The 20,792-nt window shown below is 37.5% G+C and overlaps 1 protein-coding gene across 1 annotated transcript; it reads left to right on the forward strand.

Moving 5' to 3' along the window:
* Positions 1 to 514: 514 nt before the first annotated feature.
* On the forward strand, positions 515 to 16,253 carry LOC144203358 (dihydropyridine-sensitive L-type skeletal muscle calcium channel subunit alpha-1-like). Its single transcript, XM_077726756.1, has 41 exons — positions 515 to 761; positions 988 to 1,093; positions 2,442 to 2,581; positions 2,718 to 2,863; positions 3,425 to 3,577; positions 3,683 to 3,888; positions 4,011 to 4,114; positions 4,236 to 4,463; positions 4,580 to 4,740; positions 5,257 to 5,482; positions 5,653 to 5,860; positions 5,995 to 6,115; positions 6,203 to 6,317; positions 6,400 to 6,502; positions 6,593 to 6,662; positions 6,742 to 6,874; positions 7,554 to 7,683; positions 7,780 to 7,839; positions 7,937 to 8,043; positions 8,323 to 8,410; positions 8,507 to 8,614; positions 8,753 to 8,805; positions 9,028 to 9,174; positions 9,331 to 9,532; positions 9,646 to 9,804; positions 10,162 to 10,272; positions 10,345 to 10,428; positions 10,622 to 10,669; positions 10,749 to 10,775; positions 10,862 to 10,987; positions 11,425 to 11,490; positions 11,573 to 11,664; positions 11,809 to 11,968; positions 12,158 to 12,285; positions 12,434 to 12,530; positions 13,812 to 13,914; positions 13,981 to 14,082; positions 14,341 to 14,471; positions 14,550 to 14,663; positions 14,874 to 15,000; positions 15,446 to 16,253. Exons 1-41 carry the CDS (start codon positions 574 to 576, stop codon positions 15,454 to 15,456), a joined length of 4,989 nt encoding a protein of 1,662 aa, XP_077582882.1. The 5' UTR covers positions 515 to 573; the 3' UTR covers positions 15,457 to 16,253.
* Positions 16,254 to 20,792: the final 4,539 nt, after the last annotated feature.

Here is a 20,792-nt window from a genome sequence, read left to right on the forward strand (position 1 = left end):
ATTTACATGTCACTTAGGAAACTGTAATGTTTTCTATTTGGTATTAAAGAGTTGATTCAAAGGGAACAGGGAACAGGAATTTTCTGAAACATTTGATTAATTATTCCTTTCCATTGATTCCAAAAGCATATGTTAAAATCTTTGTCACAAAACTAAAATTAATGTCTGAAATAACATTGCAAAATTGCAGCTCATAACTCAGTATTTTTTTGGGTAGGATGAGCAAATAAAATAAATACATTTATATTACACATGGATACCAAAAATGACATTGCGGGCATGTGACATGTTTTTTTTTTTACGACAGAATTTTTGGATTCAGTTAGTATTTCCACCTCTGTCAAACAATAATCTCCCTCAAACCATATCTGTATATATGTCATATCACCTTATGCTTCCACTGCCAAGTTCATTGTCTATATTTATTCTCTTGAGCAAGCAGCTGTTCTGTCAAGCAGTCCTCTACTAGTTCAGGGGACAGTTATTCCCATGACTCATAAAGATGAGTGTTAGCGCTCCCTAAAGTCGTGGAAAATCATTTTAAATTTGGGGTAAAAACTCGACATTGCAACAATGGGAGACAATAACGGTCCCCCTTTATCATCCTTCATTATGGATGAAGAAACGCTGAAGAGAAAACAAAAGGAGAAGTTAAAGAAACTGATGGCCACAGGAGGGAATCCACGGCCTGCACGCTCTCTACTCTTTTTGACACTAACGAATCCCTTCCGCCGGGCTTGCATCACCATTGTGGAATGGAAGTATCCTCATTAAAAGGCAGATGGATCTGATATAATGACAGCTAATTGGATAAGTATTGCTGAAAATGCTATTTTTACTGTTTATCTTAAAATGCTAAATGATTATTGTGTGTACAGGACAGGAATTTAATAATTTTATATTGAAAAGGTGCTGGGTTCTTTTCAGGAGACACAAAAACAAAGATTACATTTAAAAAAAGTAAATTTTCCTCAAAATCACTTTCAGACCTTTTGAAATCATTATTCTGCTGGCCATTTTTGCCAACTGCGTAGCCCTGGCTGTGTACTTACCTATGCCTGAGGAAGACAGCAACATCACCAATAGTAATCTGGTGCGTCACCATTGTATGTGCATGCATGTGCTAATTCTATTAATTTGTGGATACATAGTTTTTTTAGACAACTACAAAATTTGAGTAGTGTTTTGAGTAGTTGCAAAAAAAAAATGTAAAGGAAATTTCCCTGATAATGATGCATTGGCATAGGAGTAGAGTTTAAATTATTTCCATGTCCATTTTTTGCATGCTTTTGCATTTCCCCAAAGACGTGAACGATGTTTCAGATCTGCTTCTAACTCTAAGTCAGCAGCGAAAAGTCTCAGGTACCTCTATGATCCTGAATAGGAAGGAAAGATATGACCAAGTGGATAACGTTTCACTAGGATTTCACACTGGATACAGAGCATAGTAGTAGTAATTCCTGGCATACTGAATTCGTAAATATTCCTTTTTATCTTATACTTAAAGCCGATAAATATTGGCAACAGGTCATTGATACTAGTAAAGCATTGGATATGTATAGTGATTTTCAGAACATACAAAGACACGTATTATATAAGTGTGGAGGGTATAATAAGGGTAAAGTTTTAGTCACCTTAACATTACTTTCATGTTGCTATTCTAAGAATATCAACAGGCACAAAGTGTGTCCTTTTTTATCATCAATACATAATGCCACCAGAAATAATGTACAGAAATAGAGAGCAATTCTTCCATTGAAATCATTTATCAGTATCGGGATGCCAGTAAAACAATAGTATGATATTTAGAAACTTAAATAAAAGTAATCATAATGTAGAGGATGTTTGGTCTGGTTCAAAGGAAATTTGAATTAGGCATTCTAGTTAATAGTGTGCGATTGTCTTCACTTCATGCGAGAACATGAATACAAGGACACTGTTGGGGTCATGTAACTGCTTTATCCCCGCGAAGGGCAGTGGGATAAGTCACTGACTGTAACTGACTAAAATAGACTGATGTCATGCTAGCAGTTTAAAAGAAGAGAGTGCATGCCTTCACTGAAATGTAAGAAGCCATACAACATTCCAATAGAATGTGGATTGGGCGAGAAGAATGTACAGGGTCGATTAGATAAATAATTTAAAGCATATTATTTCCCTTAGGGGGGCAATATGACTGTCAAAGCAGATGTTTAAAATTCGTACAATCTCGGGGTTCTGCGCATTCACTTTGGTTTTAGAACCTCAAACGTCAGGATACTTTTGTGCATGTTTTAGTTTTTTTTCCCACATGACTTTGTACAAGTTCCCAAGATATTTATTTGGCTCATACTTACTTTGTATAAATGTCAGTCCAAAAACATATACATAGAAGTTTTGTAATCACTATACCTTTAGCATGTGATGATTTTTAATTAGGTCTCAAGGTTGTTGTCTTGCAGGAAAGCCTGGAATACATTTTCCTCATCATCTTCTCTGTGGAATGTTTCCTGAAGATAATCGCATATGGATTTCTTTTTCATGCAGATGCATATTTGAGAAATTGTTGGAATATTTTGGACTTTGTTTGTGTATCTGTTGGGTAAGTAAGTCAGTCCTTCTTTTCTGGCCAATGAATAACGTAATACTTTCCTTTGGGTTATTTAAAACTTACCTTGGAGTAAAAACTGTGAAGAATAATCTAAATGACATTTCATTCTTGGTTGTTGGTGTTCCAGTCTGTTCACAGTGGTTGTTGACGCTATTAATCACATCAGTGGTGTGGAGCCTGTGGTTGGAGAAAAAGGTGGTGGAGGATTTGATATGAAAGCTCTGAGGGCCTTTAGAGTTCTTCGACCACTGAGGCTTGTGTCTGGAGTGCCCAGTAAGTAATTTCCAAGGTGGCATAGCAACCATTGTTGCTGCACATTTACATGTGATGTGCCTGTAAAACAACAAATACCAGAGCATAAATGATAAGTACTTGTCGACCCACACGTTCATCTTTATCCAGTTAAGATAGAAACTGATCAGACACATTAATTCACAGTAGTGATACCTCAGTCCTTGAGAGCCTCATATCCAATCTGTTTTCCATGTCTCTCTCCATTAACACACCTGAATCAAATAATCGGGATTGGTATGAAGCTTCTGCACAGCTCGCTGATGACTTGATCATTTGATTCAGGTGTGGTAGAGGAGGGGCATATGGAAAGCAGACTGGATAGGGGCTTTCAAGGACCGGACTTGGCCACCCCTGCTACAAATGGAAATTAGCTATAACTGTTATATGATACAGAACATCTCATCTCTTGTGTTTTGGATAAAGTGCATGGTTCTTGACGAATAAAAATACACATTTGGCACAGTGATTAATTGATGATATTGGTATGAATATTAAAAATGTATTTAAATTGAAGATATATATTTTGTTTCCCTTGCCTAGGCCTGCAAGTTGTAATGAACTCCATCCTGAAGTCCATGCTTCCCTTGTTTCACATAACCCTTCTGGTATTTTTCATGGTGACCATCTACTCTATAATGGCCCTTGAGCTATTTAAATGTAAAATGCACAAAACATGCTACTACACAGGCACTGGTATGTAGCACCATTGTTTCTTTGTTTGCTTGTTTCATGGCAATAATCAAGTGTTGTAGAGGCTACTTTAATAAAAACATTTTGTGGCATTTTGTCCATACTCAGATATCATTGCTACAGTGGAGAATGAGAAGCCAGCTCCATGTGCCCAAGCAGGCAATGGGCGGCGTTGCACCATCAATGGCACTGAGTGTCGAGCCGGCTGGCCCGGCCCAAACGATGGCATCACTCACTTTGACAATTTGGGATTTTCCATGCTGACTGTGTACCAGTGTATCACTACACAAGGGTGGACTGATGTCCTGTACTGGGTAAAATGTTATTATTGTCTAAAAGAAGACTACACAGACTAATTTAGAAAATTAGATCTTCACTATGCCTATTCAGGTTTTGTTGCAAATGGTAAAAAGTAACTGTAAATATTACCAAATAGGTAAATGATGCAATTGGAATGGAATGGCCTTGGATCTTTTTCACCACGCTCATCCTGGTCGGTTCCTACTTTGTGCTTAACCTGGTGCTTGGTGTACTCAGTGGGTATGAACACCTAGTGCTCGTTGACATTTTTAAATCATTACATTTTCATATTTAACTTTGTCATATGTCACTGCATACATGCCCAAAAAGTATTTTTAATCATCCTTGTCTGGTCCTCTAGTGAGTTCACGAAAGAGCGAGAGAAGGCAAAGTCCCGAGGTGAGTTTCAGAAGCTGAGGGAGACCCAGCAGCTGGATGAAGACCTAAAGGGTTATATGGAGTGGATTACACAGGCAGAAGTCATGGATAATGACCAAGAGGGACAAAGTTTGCTGCCCGCTGAAAATGGTGGATCAGAGGAAGGAAGTGTCGGTAAAATGGACACAATGCAGTTAATCATGTATTACTAGTACGTTTGGTTTCCTTCATGCTGCATCTATTTTTATTTATTATCATAATCGATTAAGTTGACGTTTTTAATTTTTTTTAATTTTTTTAAACTTCCACTCTTTCCCATTTACACAGTAAACAGGCACGAAAGTGGAACCGCTGGTTACGCCGTAAATGCCTAGCATATGTGAAGTCCAAACTTTTCTACTGGTGGGTGATTATGCTTGTCTTCTTCAATACGTTAGCTATTGCAACGGAACACCACAAGCAGACTGAGAGGCTCACAAACTGGCAAGGTCAGAACAGCTTTCCTGACATTTTTGCATGCAGAGAGGTAGCCACTTAAACCAAGAATATGGTTGGTTATTTTCACACGAGTGCAGATTTAGGGACAATTGAGAGGTTATAATGTCTTGAAATGGAACTGCCTTTTCATTCATAACTTTGTTTCAGCTGTGGTTGCTTCTTAAGTCCTGGAGTTGATAGATAACATTGAGAAGAGTTTATTCATTCTTTAAGTTATCTTGCTTTCATCTAAGCTTAAACAACATTTTTAAGTCTCTATTTGTTTGAATCAACAAGACTCTATTTGATCATTTTCTTTTATGATTTTTGCCAGTACAGATTTGCAAATGTTGATGTTTCCAGTGTTTATTTATCTGACATGAATTTAAAACCAACCAATGCTCATCATGGAATAGATAAAAATGTCAGATTCCAAATCCAAAGAAATAACTTTTTCCATTGTTTTTTTCCACCACATCGTGGCTTCACACGATTCTGTGGGCTGAAACAAAATCCACATTCAACAGATAACACCAATACTCTACTGCTGTCCATGTTTTCCCTGGAGATGTTGATGAAGATGTATGCTCTTGGCTTGTCTTCATACTTCATGTCACTCTTCAACCGTTTCGACTGCTTTGTGGTGACCACTGGAATTATGGAGCTCATTCTTGTACAAATGAACATTATGTCAGTCATGGGGATCTCAGTGCTGCGCTGCATACGCCTTCTACGCTTACTTAAAGTGACCAGGTATTTTTCCTTAATAGTACTTTACAAGGTATGTGTGTGAGTGTGAATGGTTGTCCGTCTCCTTGTGCCCTGTGATTGGCTGGCCACCAATTCAGGTTGTCCCCAAATTGAAATGTTGCACTAAGCATTTTTAAAAATAATTTTTGTTGGTATGATTTTGTATTCTGTAGATACTGGACCTCACTCAGTAATCTGGTGGCTTCCCTCTTGAACTCAACGCGCTCCATTGCCTGCTTGCTCCTCCTTCTCTTCCTCTTTATTGTCATCTTCTCACTGCTAGGAATGCAGGTGTTTGGAGGAAAGTTCAACTTTCCAAACCAACCGAAACCACGTAGCACCTTTGATAGCTTCCCTCAAGCCTTGATAACCGTTTTCCAGGTACGAAAATAGAGATTTGTGGGTTTTACAAATGCATTTGGTGCATTTATTTCTCAAATAAATGCACCAAATGCAGTAGTTTCAGCAGTTACTCAAAATCATTCTGTGATTTCCATCACAAACCTGTCTTTCAGATTCTTACAGGTGAAGATTGGAACGCAGTCATGTATGATGGCATAATGGCACATGGTGGTCCCAGCATGCCAGGAATCCTCGTAAGCATCTACTTCATCATCCTGTTCGTCTGTGGAAACTGTATCCTTTACATTTGCTTCTGTGCACTGTACTTTATCTTTCCACCCTAATAAATTCACTGTTATATTCTTTTATGAAGCTATTCAGTCATTCTTTTAAATGTATTCCTGGCTATCGCTGTTGATAACTTGGCTGAGGCTGAGTCTTTAACTTTGGCCCAGAAGGAAAAAGCAGAGGATAAGAAACGAAAGAAAGCACTCAGGTCTGTTTTGCATAATGCTTGCACAACAATTTAAAAAGGTTCTACGAGTTACATCTCATCATTGTCATGATCAAATTCATAGAGCCAACTTACCCAACAAGACCTCTGAGGAAAAAGCTAATATTGCCAAGAAATTAGCTGAGCAGAGAGCCAAGGGTGTAGAGGGCATCCCCACCACTGCAAGGGTAAGACATTTTTTTAATTATAGGTATTATTTTCATAAACAGACAAAAACATCAACAATTTATGCATTTAATCAAATGTTTAACTTTCAGCTCAAGGTTGATGAGTTTGAGTCAAATGTGAATGAAATTAAAGACCCCTTCCCTCCAGCTGACTTTCCTGGTGAACATAATGCTTCAATATTGGAAGTATTTCAAATCTTTGAGCAATACATTCAAATTCATATCTTTGTATTGTGTAGGTGATGATGAAGAGGAGGATCCTGAGATCCCAGAAAGTCCCAGACCCCGACCAATGGCTGATCTTCAGCTGAAGGAAGAAGCCGTACCAATGCCAGAAGCTAGTTCATTTTTTATATTTGGACCACAAAACAAGTATGACTATTTTGAATGATAATTAGGAAAAATATATAGTTAATATAAGTCAATGTTGTTCTTGTAAAGTTTGAGTTACAACCAAGCTTCAGATAGTGTATTGGACAGAAAAGTGCCAGACTCCTTGAACAGGAGAAGAACCCAAAAAAAGAGATCTATGAACTCGCTAGGAGCATGGAGAACACATTGCTTAGTGGAATTCAAATAGACGGCCTATTAGTAGAGAGACCAAGGCTGAAAGGGTCAAACAAGAATAGCAAATGAAATCAAGAGCATGATCTGTGGTGCCAGTGTGTGTGTAAAAAAAAAGTGACAAATGTTTCTAATGTTAAGGGGAAGATTAAAGCATATTGGGTTAAGAGAGTGAATACAAGATCAGCAATTTCAGTGGCAACCTTACTCAAAAGTAACTCTGTAGCAGTAGTGTGTTGTGGCAGTTTTTTTCTCCTTCTTCAACAGGCTGTAATACTGACATTTAATTTTGACCAAAGAAAAGAGACATTGTTTTATGAATGAGCTTTTGATATGATTGGACCGATTCCTGATGTGTATTTATTTTTCTAAGTTTCTATACTTTGCTTAAATTATCTTTAAAATAATTGCATTGAGAATGATCCTATTTTTATTCATTGTCATTCAAAGAATGTTTGACTTTTCTTTATTTCAAATTCTTTTTTAGGTTCCGAAAGCTGTGCCATCGCATCATAAATGCAACCACATTCACCAATATCATACTCCTTTTCATCCTACTATCATCTGTTTCTTTGGCAGCTGAGGATCCAATTGACCCAATGTCCTTCAGGAACCAGGTGACAAAGTGATTCCATTTTAAATCAATGAGAAAATATTCACATTTCCAGTGTATTTCATAATGCCATAAAAGTTGCCACTCATGTGAAATTTAGGTTTTGGCGTATGCTGATATAGTCTTCACTTCAGTGTTCACAGCAGAAATTGTACTTAAGGTGAAAACATCAATATTTTTCATACTACCGTATTCTTTTTGTAATAACAGAAAATTGTTTAAATGATCCAAAATGTTTTATGTCCATTCCTTTTTAGATGACAACTTACGGTGCCTTTCTTCACAAAGGGTCTTTCTGTCGAAACTCATTTAACATTTTGGATTTGCTGGTTGTCAGTGTATCCTTGCTCTCCATGGGAATGGAGTAAGTGGATTAAAAACTAAAGTTTCTTCATTAATTCTAAGTACTTTTCAAGTTGCAAGTCTTAGATTAAAAAGATTTAAAAGGCAGAAACTTAGAACAGTGTATATTCTTTTGTTTCAAGAGTACTATCTGTATTAAAGATTACAGAACTAAAACATTAAGTCGATAATTTCCACAGCTGCGGATTAAACCTTGATAATTGCACAATTTTAGTCAAATAATGGTTTCTACATCTTTTCAATATTCATAATTAAAACAGTGCTTCATTTTGTCATCTAGATCCAGTGCCATCTCAGTAGTTAAGATTCTCAGGGTTTTGAGGGTACTTAGACCGCTGAGAGCCATTAACCGAGCAAAGGGTCTCAAGGTATGACATGCTGTGCGTGGCTGGATGGCAATCAACGAAAAATCCTTTTCATTATGTGGATGATTAAAGTATTGATGAATGTCAATTTATTTCTAGCATGTGGTCCAGTGCGTGTTTGTTGCTATCAAGACCATTGGAAACATTGTACTGGTTACGATGCTGCTTGACTTTATGTTTGCCTGCATTGGAGTTCAACTTTTTAAGGTAAGAATATTAGTGGTACCCCATGAAATGTTTAGTCTACTTGACAGACATACTTCATGAGTTTGACAATGCTGCTTTAGGAGAAAATCACATTACATTATTTGTCCATTGAAAATGTGTTGTTCAATGCTTTACCAGGGAAAGTTCTATTCCTGTACAGACCCAGACCAAATGTCTGAGGAACAATGCAGGTAAGCACTTTAACATTTTCAAACAAGTAAGCAGTTATGTTAATCAATGTTTGATAATAGTGCTGCTAATTAAGCAAAAGGCTATCTCATAGGTGATTTAAGACTATAGCGTAGGTAGTTGTGGTTAAAGTGCAGTCTGTCCAAAGCACAATATCTATATTTTTAGAATAAAACTTCTTATACATTATTGGATCTGACTATCTATTTTTCTTTGTTATTCAGAGGTTGGTATATAAAGTATCAGGAAGGAGCACTTCATGAAATGGAGGTCCGTAGGAGAGAATGGACCAACTCAGAATTAAACTTTGATAACATCTTCAATGGTATGCTGGCATTGTTCACCATTTCTACTTTTGAAGGATGGCCAAAGTAAGTCATAAATAATAATTGGACTGACACAATTAATGATAATAATAATTCAATAGACAACACTCCTTACCATGAAGAAAATACATCAAATGAATATGAATTTGTGATTATTGAAATTAACTAAGTGTTTGGTGTTCATTGTTTTTTTTTTTTCAGAATCCTTCACAAAGCCATTGATTCAAACATAGAGGACAGAGGGCCAGTGTACAACAACCGAGTTGCTATCTCAATTTTCTTTATCATCTACCTCATCCTTATTGCCTTTTTCATGATGAATATATTTGTTGGTTTCGTTATCGTCACCTTCCAGGAACAAGGAGAGCAAGAGTATAAAAACTGTGAGCTGGATAAAAACCAGGTACGTTTAGCATTCTAAATTTACTGAAGCCAATTGTACCAATTTGAAGTTTGAGGTTAAAATGTTCTCCCTTTAAATCACACATTTAAGAAATATGCCTTCCAATTCTCTAGCGCCAATGTGTGCAGTATGCTCTAAAGGCGAGACCACTGCGGTGTTATATTCCCAAGAATCCGTACCAATATCAAGTATGGTACATTGTCACCTCCTGCTACTTTGAATACCTTATGTTCCTTCTTATAATGCTCAACACCATGTGTCTGGGGATGCAGGTTTGTAAACAACACGCTTCTTACATTATGAAAACACATGCTCTATTGACATCTGTGCATTACTCCAATTGTGAACATCATTTTGACCAATTAGGTTAGAAGAATCTTGAATCAGCTACAATGTCTCATATTACCAAGAGTCCACATGATTCTTACATTTTGTAGGTTTTTGTGCAAAAGCTGATATTACATTGCTCAAATGTAATGTATAAATAACATAGTCGAACACAAGGACAAATTGCTTAAAACTTTTGAAGAACAATTGACACCTCTAATCTTTTAATTAGGAGATGTTTTGTCACTGGGATATATTGCTGCAATTAATCAGAGTAAATGATGTTTGTACTTGACCCACAGCATTGTAACCAGTCAGACCATGTTACACACTTATCTGACATGCTGAATGTAATTTTTACTGTGCTGTTCACTGTGGAGATGATCCTAAAACTCATGGCCTTCAAAGCTAAGGTTGGTCAAAATCAGTGGCATTGCATCATGTATTGTGAAATGTAATTTTTTTTGTTCTTATGGATTTCATAGGGTTACTTTGGAGACCCCTGGAATGTTTTTGACTTTGTCATTGTCATTGGAAGTGTTGTGGATGTAACGCTGAGTGAAATTGATGTGAGTACTGAAACATTTCGCTGGTCCACAATTGAACTCAGATTTTAAATTTGAAAATTAAATTTGTGTTTGTTATTTGACATCAAAAGGTATTATTACTGACAAATGTGAAGATGTATTTTGATTCACCTCAACAGTCTAACTTCTTTTCATGCTCAAATAATTTAATCATCTCCCTTCACTCCTCGCCCAGGCAGCACTAGTCTCATCTGGAGGACTATACTGTCTTCAGGGCTGTGAGGTAACTACTGTATCGGAAAAGTAAATTGCAATAATGTGCAGCCTGTCAAATTCTATATAACATTTCTTTCACTTTTTAGGCTGTGGATCCTATGCAAGCTATTGCGGTGAGGTTTAATCTATTTGCTGGGCACTGAGGACTGTTGTTGATTGTTTTTCCTCTTACTGTTATGGTCTTGTTCCCTGTTTATAGTCTTCAGAGAATATGAGTGTGTCAATTACATTCTTCAGACTGTTTCGGGTTATGCGTCTGGTGAAACTTTTGAATCGCTCAGAAGGAATAAGGAATCTGCTATGGACCTTTATAAAATCCCTTCAGGTCAGTTTCATGCTGCTGCAAATGTTAACCCAAAAATGTTTTTATGTTGTATTGTTTTCTCAAGGATTTGAACTAGTCACAAATGGGCAAGAAAGACTGATGAATATTTAGAGGAACAAATATATTTGGATTAATGTTTGTTTTTAATCCAAGAGAACAGCAACGATTCCCTGACAGAACATCAAAATTCACAATGGACTTATTACAACGTTGGGTCATGTACAGACAAACATCTATAAAATCTCATATTAAATTTTCAGTTAATACTCAGAACCACATCCCCACTGAGTGGGAATCAAATCCAGGCTTCCCACACTAAAGACAAGGGGAAAAACCACTTCACCATTGCGTGACCCATAAAGTTAATTCCACATAAATTAATACTGTCCTTGTTTTTTCTGTTTTATTTTAATATTTAATTTGACTCTTTGTTTCAGGCTCTTCCTTATGTGGCACTGCTTATTCTAATGCTGTTTTTTATATATGCTGTTGTTGGAATGCAGGTATGTGAAGACACAACTATCGTGTTCTGTGTTAATATATTGTTATACAGCATACATCACTTTGATAGCATTTTCTCTCCAGATATTTGGTAAAATTGCATTGGTTGATGGTACATACATCAACAGGAACAACAACTTTCAGACATTTCCACACGCTGTGCTGCTACTATTCAGGTCAGCATAACGCTCAATCAAAATGAGAATTTTGTGCCCAACTCAAATGCTTTTACGACGAATGTGTCGAACAACAAGCACAAATTAAAAATTTAAAATGGATAGATTATGACATGATTTGACATGACCATTTTTGCTATGCAGATGTGCAACAGGGGAAGCGTGGCATGAAGTAATGCTCGGAAGTATGTATGGAAAGAAATGTGACGCCAAATCGGATTACCTACCCGGAGAAGAGTTCACCTGCGGATCTAATTTTGCCATCATTTACTTTATGAGTTTCTACATGCTCTGCGCATTTTTGGTGAGGAAAAACAACCAAGTAATTACACATTACCAATCATGGAAAATATTTCTCAGCATAAATCCTTTGTACCCAGTTAATACATCTGAAAAACTCATTCATACAGAAGCACTGATGGAAGTATTTCAACTAATCTTAACATCATCTGAATTACCTCTAAAGACAATATTGTATTTATATCCTGAACAGATTATAAACCTGTTTGTGGCAGTCATTATGGATAACTTTGACTATCTGACCCGTGATTGGTCCATTCTGGGCCCCCAGCACTTGGATGAGTTCAAAAAAATATGGGCAGAATATGATCCTGAAGCCACGTAAGTATTTAACTGTTGACTCTATGGTGCAATAATATCATATAATCAAATAGCATCAAAATTGTGTTTGACCACCTGTCAACCTTGTGCCAAAATTCCAACTAAATTGCAAGCAATTAATTTCCCCTTTCTAATTTTCTTCCCTTAGGGCCCGCATTAAACATCTTGATGTAGTGACACTTCTCCGGCGAATACCACCGCCTTTGGGTTTCGGCAAGTTTTGTCCTCATCGTATTGCTTGCAAGGTAGACAGAAACAAACAAGTTTGTGGCATCACATGAAAATATTCTGATCAATGCAGTCTTTTATCCCTTAAAACAGGAAGGCTTTGTATTTAGGGCATTGTGGTCTTGTGGACTTTCCCCATTAGCATGTGAATACACAGGCATGCAACTGCGGACGTGTTTTTTAATATATGGGTACCTTGACCAAATGAGTCAGCAGGTCTTGTATTATTTGATTGCCTAGTGACCAGTGCATGTTTTAGTGTCCACCTACAGGTTATTTTTTTTTCCTGAGAAATCTCTTAACTTAATATTACATAATTTAAAGAACATACTGTACAATCGGAGGCAAATAATCTGGTACAACCCCTAAAAATGAAGAGAAGAAAACTAGCCAGAAGGTTGGAAGGCAACAGCAGTTGAAGGAATTTTTTGAAAACAACACTTGTGTTGAACATATGACAACAATGCCTTGTATTCTTTTTTTTCTTTCTATTTCTTTGCTGTCTATTTGTTGTTTTAGCTACTAAATTGCTCTTTAAAACCAGAAAACATTGATCTGCCAGATGGGAGTTTTGGTATTCCCCATTTGTGGATGTTTGCATTGTGTTGTTTATTCAGAAATGCAGTTTAAGATGACAGAGTAAAAAAAAAAGAAATGATGCAAATAATGGACATGATTGAATAGATATGCTGCCTTGCAACCATTACCAAAGGGACACCATGTGGTTTGGGAATACACAAACGCCTCACATTAAATCATCTGTATGTTACCCTCATGAAGTATTATGAGAGTGCTAGAGTCTTTCTCAGTTAACAATGGGCAGGAGGCGACCCTGAACCAGCCAATGGCAGAGCTATACAGTTTTCTGATACCATAAAAATAACATCATGTCATATTACCAATGTCTCTGACCCACTACCGAATCAGATGTATACGTAGCGGTACTTACTTTCAGACGTAGACGGACAACCATGCACACTCACACCCAACCTTAGGAGCAATTTAGAGTGTCCAATCAGCCTACTAGGCATTTATATGTATTTGGAATGTGGGAGGAAACCGGAGTACCCGGGGGAAACCCACATAGGCCCGGGGAGAACATGCAAACTCCACACAGGTGGACCGACCTGGATATGAACCCAGGACCCCAGAGGCTGATGTGGTATCGATTCTCCCAACCGGGCCGCCCAGAAAAATATTATAAAAATTGAAAAATAAGAATAATAAAAGAGAAAAAGATAAAAAACTGAGTTAAACCAGTTATTTTTGTTTGTTTGTTTGTTTTACTTTAACTGCAGAGGCTAGTCTCCATGAACATGCCGCTTAACAGTGATGGAACGGTAACCTTCAACGCAACATTGTTTGCCCTGGTTAGAACTGCCCTGAAAATAAAGACAGAAGGTCTGTGCTATTAAATGTCAATACTATTTTTTTTGGACTGATCTAACTGTCACTCTTACCATTTAGGTAATTTCGAGCAAGCCAATGAGGAGCTTAGAGCAATTATTAAGAAGATCTGGAAGCGTACTAGTATGAAACTTCTGGACCAAGTCATTCCACCCATTGGAGGTAAGGAAAAAAAACGAAAAACCCAATGTTTTTAAAAGCAGGAGAAGATGTATGCAATATTTTATGATGTATTCGACTTGAGAAGATAATAGCTTAAAATATGTTAAAAAGATGGAACAGTTGTTTGAAATAAAGTTACTCTCGATAGACTTTTTCTCATTAAGATGGGGATTAAGCATTTTTGTCATTTTAAGGGTTTTAAAGGGTTTGACCATCGTTTCAAGAATAAATCATTGCTTTTCTTGTCTATTTTACTAGATGATGAAGTGACTGTAGGAAAATTCTACGCTACATTCTTAATCCAAGATTATTTCCGAAAATTGAAACAAAGACAGGAGGAATATTATGGCAACCGGTCAACAAAGAAAAATGCAACAAATGAGATTCAGGTAAGGAGTCTCTTTCATTGTACTGATATTTCATTGATCCCATAAATACTATATAGATATTGTACTGTTTTTCAACAGGCAGGACTCCGGAACATTGACGAGGAAGCTGCTCCAGAGCTCCATCGCACTATCTCTGGTGATCTACTAAATGAAGAGACCGAGACTGATGATGCTGAGGAAGAAATTTTCAGGGTGTGTTGAAGAGTGTTGAGTGGCAATAAATGGAAAAAAATCATAAATCCAAGAATTAAAAAAAAATTAATATGAGAATCTGTTTAAATATATGGGGCATAATATGGCCAGTTAATTGTTATTTACCTCAGAGTGCTATGTTTTACTTTAATGATTTTTTTAGCGGCATATGCAATTTAAATAAGTCTGATTAAAACTTTTCCATTCCAGAGGCAAGATAGTCTATTTGGAAACCACTCTGATCCCTTTGTGATGGAGAATGATACAACCAGTGGCAACCAAGTTACAAGTCAGCGTCCACTGCAAATGGCAGAGGGAATCGCAGCCAACACTGGAGGTGTGTATTCATGCCAATTTTGTGTGAATAAAAAAAAAAATCATAGTTTAATAAAACTTTGCTGAATGGATACTGTCGCTCATCTTTACTAAGCCAATTTAGATTCCAGTGGCGGTGTAATTCCGACTGCAAATTGTTATGTGATTGATGAATGTGTGCTTAGAGCACTATGTTGAAGCAGTATGATTCAGTTATGCCCAAAAAAATAGGTCAGCACCACCAGAATTCATACATCAGTTATAATGGATTATAAAGCACAATGTCAATTTTTGCGATTTTTTATTTCTTTTAGACGTCCTCGATTCCACTGAGTGACTCACTTAAATAAGACTCACTGTTCCTTGAACTCACTTGTCACTTTATAGTTAATGAATGTTTCAGTTTCTTTTCAAATATTATATCAATATCCTTTTATCTTTCTTTTCTCTGTTTTTTAACTTTACAGATACAGCCTAGAGAAATGACCCACATTCAGCAAATTAAGAAGAAAACTTAGGCAACTTGTTGCAACGGCAGCCTTTGTGTGGGTACTCCAGTGAACTGCTTTCTTTCTGGCCTTTAGGACAAAGATGTGAGCACTTGATAAACACATTTCCAGGAGCAAATCCTATCTTGGAGTCAAAAGGACTGTGGCTTTAGAGTAATTCTAAACTCTGTTTTATTAGTCCTTCATGAAGTTTGTATGTTTGGATATGCTGCTTTGCGGATGTAAAATAAAATTCATAATAATTCTTGTTTTTGGGGCTGAGGCAGTCAAAACCTTTCGCTAACTTGAGCTTTTGCACTCAAAATGTAGAGAAACATAAATAAGTCGATACATTGTATAAATGCTCGGTATGGCCAAGAATGAACCTAAACATCTCAGCTGTGCTTTAAATGAAATATGACCACACCATTGTGCTGCCCACACATGCTGTATGGAGTGAATTGGAAAATCACTGGCAATGGTCTGTCAATGAAGTATTTAAGAAAATGTGAATAACTAAGTGGTTTTTTTTTTTAATTTGCAGGGTTTTTTTGAGTTTTCATATTTTGCTGTTTTGCTTTTCATAATCTTGCACCTAAATCAATTAAACTACACAGTGTTTTATAAATTTTTCTGTGGAAATATTTTAGGGAGACTAGAAAAACTAACTTTAAAACACAAGAAATGTGCAAATATATCCCAGTTATATTGAATATAACTGATGCTTCTGGCCAATTTGCCAATGAGGTAATGATTTGATTCAGGTGTGGTAGAGGACGGAGATATGAAAAACAGACTGGATAGAGGCTCTCAAGGACTGGACTTGGCCTCCCCTGTTCTATAGCTACAAATAAAAACTGAACTGTTTTAAATTGATGTCTAATTTACTGAAGGTTTCATAGTAAATGCAACAATGAAAATACTGAATGTGTTAGTAGAGAATGATAAATAATTAATAGAAATTCCTCATTTGCATTCAATTGTATACAGCCCTGAGATGCATTATTCATTTTCAACAAAGCTTATCCTAGTCAAGAAAAACAACTGTAATGAATCGAAAACGGCCCACGCGATACTGGTTAATTCCACTAGAGAGCAGTCATGGTATACGATAAACAAAGATAGGGCGTTGAATCTGAAGCCTATATAGTCAGTCCCCTGCAACTGCCCACAGTTGGCCAGGCGATGCTCCAGCACCCCCACCACCCTTGTGAGGATCAGCAGAAAGAAAATGAATACATTAAAGAATAAAAATGAACAAATAAATATAATTTGCACAAAAAACCTGCATGTCAAGATGCCACTTTCTACATACCGTAATCAATTATAGCTGTGAAAATTATAATCTGCTTCCTCTTGTAATACTCTGTCGTCAGTGACATTTTCTAAGTGAATAATACATTTGACCTTTCAAATGGGACCACTTTAGGTCCTTGCAATTTAATTAGTGGAAATTAATTAAGACATGACATTTTTCCTCTTTTTAGGTCTGAAATACATTTTTGTTGAAAGATTTCAAACTACAACTGTCTGGAAGAATAATAAGTATAAGGTGCTGTCAAACCTAAGAACTATGTCTGTAGCGTGATGATTAATGATTAATGTGATGATTGTAATTCGTATGCTCTTTTGTTAGTTGGTAGCTTGACATTTGTGTGGGCCACAAATGAACACCCCAACCTTACAGCCAATCCATCAAGATGTTTTATTGCTTCGGTCTTCTGGGGTGTGTGTGTGTGTGTGTGTGTGTGTGTGTGTGTGTGTGTGTGTGTGTGTAGATGCTCTTGGACAGCTATTTGCCTGCCAGCTGCTACAAGTAAGTGAGTGTGTGAGAAGCTTCCGTACATTACCTGCCAAACACATGTGACATCTTAAATTAGGCAGCATTCCCAGCTTTAAAATCATTCTGCACAGCCAAACAGTCCACTGACAACAGCGTTCATGTGTGGTAGACAGTGACGACTAGTCATACATCAACAGACGCTGTGACTCATACATCTTAATTAAGAAGCTAAGGAGAGACGTGTTCCTAATAGTGACAGGAGACAAATCTGTCTCTGCGGACAAAAACGTGAGCACAATGATACATGCCAGTGTGGTTCTTTGCGGTTGTACAGCCAAGTTTACTAGTTTAATATAACGGCATTTGCTTGTAATAGTCGAAAATGACAAACTGTGGTAAATTGCGGGAATTTGCTGTGATTAACCGGTATATTCATTAATGTGGCTTGATTCTGCGCTGAATGTTTAAGTAGATCGAGATTGATTGTCCACAAGTAGAATATATCAAATGATTTGTTGATTATAGGCAACCCTGTGACCGAGTGGTTATCGCGTTGACTTCACAGTTCTGGGATCGAAGGTTCGATCTAAGCTGGATTCCTACTGTGTGGAGTTGGCATGTTCTGTGTTTTTTTTCTGGGTACTCCAGTTTCCTCCGACATCCCAAAAATATCCATCTAGGCCAGTTGAACACTCTAAATTGCCCCAAGGTATGAATTTGAGCGTGACTGGTTGTCCGTTTCCTTGTGCACTACGATTTGGCTCAGGGTCTCCCCACCTGGTGCCCATAGTTGGCTAGGACATGACTATACTGAACACATACCCCATTCCAAAATGGATCACGTCTATATTCTACGGGTACAACAAAACTTTTCAATGTGGCAACTTTTCAAGTCTTCCTCCAAGGTTAAAGACATCTCTCCAGGCTTTAACATTCCCCTCATAGCCCTATAGTACTCACTGTTTAGGCCTGGGGTACAAATATATTCTATTCAAATTGCTCCAAAGGGTGCACTAACCCACAATGCAGTGTTTGTGCATGAGCACGTGCATGTGTGTGCATTGGTGCCTGCGCAAGTGTGCTTTTATAGTGCCTTTATTGTTTTTAACACCCAATGGTATTTAGTATTCTCTCCGCCATGCTTTCTTGCATCCCTGCTTCTTACATTCTCTGTTCTTTTCTACTCTTTCAGATAAGAATACAAATGCCTAATGGTGAGAAAAGACAAGCAAGCGACTTTAACTCGATGAAAACTTTAAACAACTAGATATAAAAAAATAATTAAATGTGTTCATTTGCCTTTGCTATGGACAAATAGTGACAGATTAAAGACTCTCATCATCCAGGATTTGAGTGGAAGGAAAGCGTATCTGGAGAAACTCCACGTTGTAAAATATTTCCTGTTTTCATTTGCCATCTTGACAATGGATACACAATAAACAAGCAGAAGAAGAAAGTGCTGTGTGCATGTGTATGTCTGTGCGTATGTGGATATTGTAAAAGTCTGCACAGAGAGCCTGCTTGTTATTTCAAGCAAAGATAGAAATGTAGATGGACAGGCTAATATGCTCTAAGAAATAGGTGAATCTGACTTTAGTCTGAACTGGATTTTAATGATCGAGAAATAGTTCCTCTGGAATATATTCAGTGAGTGGCGGTTCAGTATCAACATTCACTGAGGTTCTGTTTTCCAGCTTATTCCAGCCTGTTTCTTTGTTTGTGTGTGTATGCACAAATGTGTGCTGAAGTGCCAGAGGTGACTCAAGTGTGAAATTGTGTGATGATTTGTCCATTGCGCTTCATTTGGCCACACATCACCCATCTCTCATTCCTGACAAGTTTCTTAACTGCTCTGAAACACGCCTCAGGGTGGGGTAGCAATGAAACCGTGTCAGTATACAATAAGGAGTGTGTGTCTGAGAGCATGTTTGTGAGGGCTAAAAGTGAGAGCATTAAAGCCAGCAGCTGCCATGGAAACCATTGCAGAGGCTCCCTTCTTCTGTGTCTGGGGACCCATCAGGATTTCAACCATGGCACAAACATGTGTACACAATCAACACCACAGTTATAGTCTGAAAGCATGGCAAGTGGCTCTTCACAGTGAAAAGTCTCCAGCACACATAAAAAACGATTGAAACTCAAGATGGAGGTCATTAAATAAACTGTAGCATCATAGAAAGTAGAGGAGCTTTACTGCAGATATTCAACATAGGCACGGACAAGTTATCCTGGAAGTAGTAACTGTTCCTGGGTATGGAATTTATTATAGTGTGTTAAGTATAGACTTTCCAATATTGCATGGAGAGATAAACAGGGTCTGTGCAAAAATTCCGATTTTTGTCAATTAGACAATGAAAAACAGCAAAGAAAAAGGCATTCTGGCAGTATTGCCGATACAGCCACTGAGGCGTGATCACAAAGTCAGGTGGCTGCCAGATGGACTATCCAATAGAGATTGAACAGACTATTTGGCTAATCTACCAGTCCACTGTCTGACTTCACAATGATTTTCAGAGCTTGAAGTCGATTATTTTCTAATCATTTTTCCAGGATGCTTATTACGAACAAATTGTTTTTTTCACCAATGGAGCAAACTGGGATTACAATATAATAATATATTATAAATATCACCTAGTGATCGTTCATCCAGGGTTCTGAAGCAATTATTGGCTTTAACATTATTTTTATCCAACTTTGAAGCATTGGTTCTATGAAATAGAAGGCTCAATGTTTGTATTCCAGCTTCGGTGCGGATATTCCATCAGTAGTACAAGGCCATCCTATTTTCTGTCTGCCTTTCACTGTGCTTGTCTGTTGTTCCACTGCAACAACACGCGCTTCCGACGGATTATGAAGCTTTACATGTCGGGGCCCCGATAAAGTCGAATGCGTCTCTCAGTGCGCAACTGTTATTACTCTGCATTACTATTACCCTGATTATTTTCTGATTGTCATTATCAACAGTTTTTTTCTCCTCCTTTTTCTTTTAGCACAAGAGATCAGTTGTATGTTATGTAAACCATGTGGATTACAACCAAATGCACCGCATAATGATCGCTTGTGGATGTCACACACAATTGAGTTTAATTTAAACTTTTTTTTTCATCAATACACATCGTATACCTCCCCTCACAAGGTTCTTTTGTAATCAAGTCCCACTGACCTTCCTACGACAACTAAATTAAACTTTTAGTTTCTGTAACACATTTGCTTTCCTGATTCATTTCTGCTCAACCCAACAGACAGCCTGCTGCCAGTCCCTGCAATCGCTCAATCTCTGGCTCCTTTTCCTCCATAACCAGTTGCCAACACCTCTTCATTAAAACTCTAGCCTTTTAAACACAATCAGCATTCAGTCACTTTTGCCTTTTACTACTATCCCAAGAACGCAAAATATTGCTACAATTGTATTTTCAATCACTACAGAAAGAGCATAACCATAAGAAAATACCGACATTCACAGGCAGAAACTCCCCCCCCCCCCCCCCCCCACACACACACATACCCACACATACTTTTTCCCCCCTATTGCGCTCTTCCATT

This window comes from Stigmatopora nigra, chromosome 10 (genome assembly GCF_051989575.1).
Source record: "Stigmatopora nigra isolate UIUO_SnigA chromosome 10, RoL_Snig_1.1, whole genome shotgun sequence".
Lineage (NCBI taxonomy): Eukaryota > Metazoa > Chordata > Actinopteri > Syngnathiformes > Syngnathidae > Stigmatopora > Stigmatopora nigra.

Bases quoted from the DNA above. Each gene is read 5' to 3' on its own strand.
- LOC144203358 (XM_077726756.1), top strand. From the start codon at position 574: ATGGGAGACAATAACGGTCCCCCTTTATCATCCTTCATTATGGATGAA. The intron at 6,875-7,553 runs GTATGACTATTT...ATTCTTTTTTAG, and splicing joins ATATTTGGACCACAAAACAA to GTTCCGAAAGCTGTGCCATC. The intron at 8,044-8,322 runs GTAAGTGGATTA...TTTGTCATCTAG, and splicing joins TTGCTCTCCATGGGAATGGA to ATCCAGTGCCATCTCAGTAG.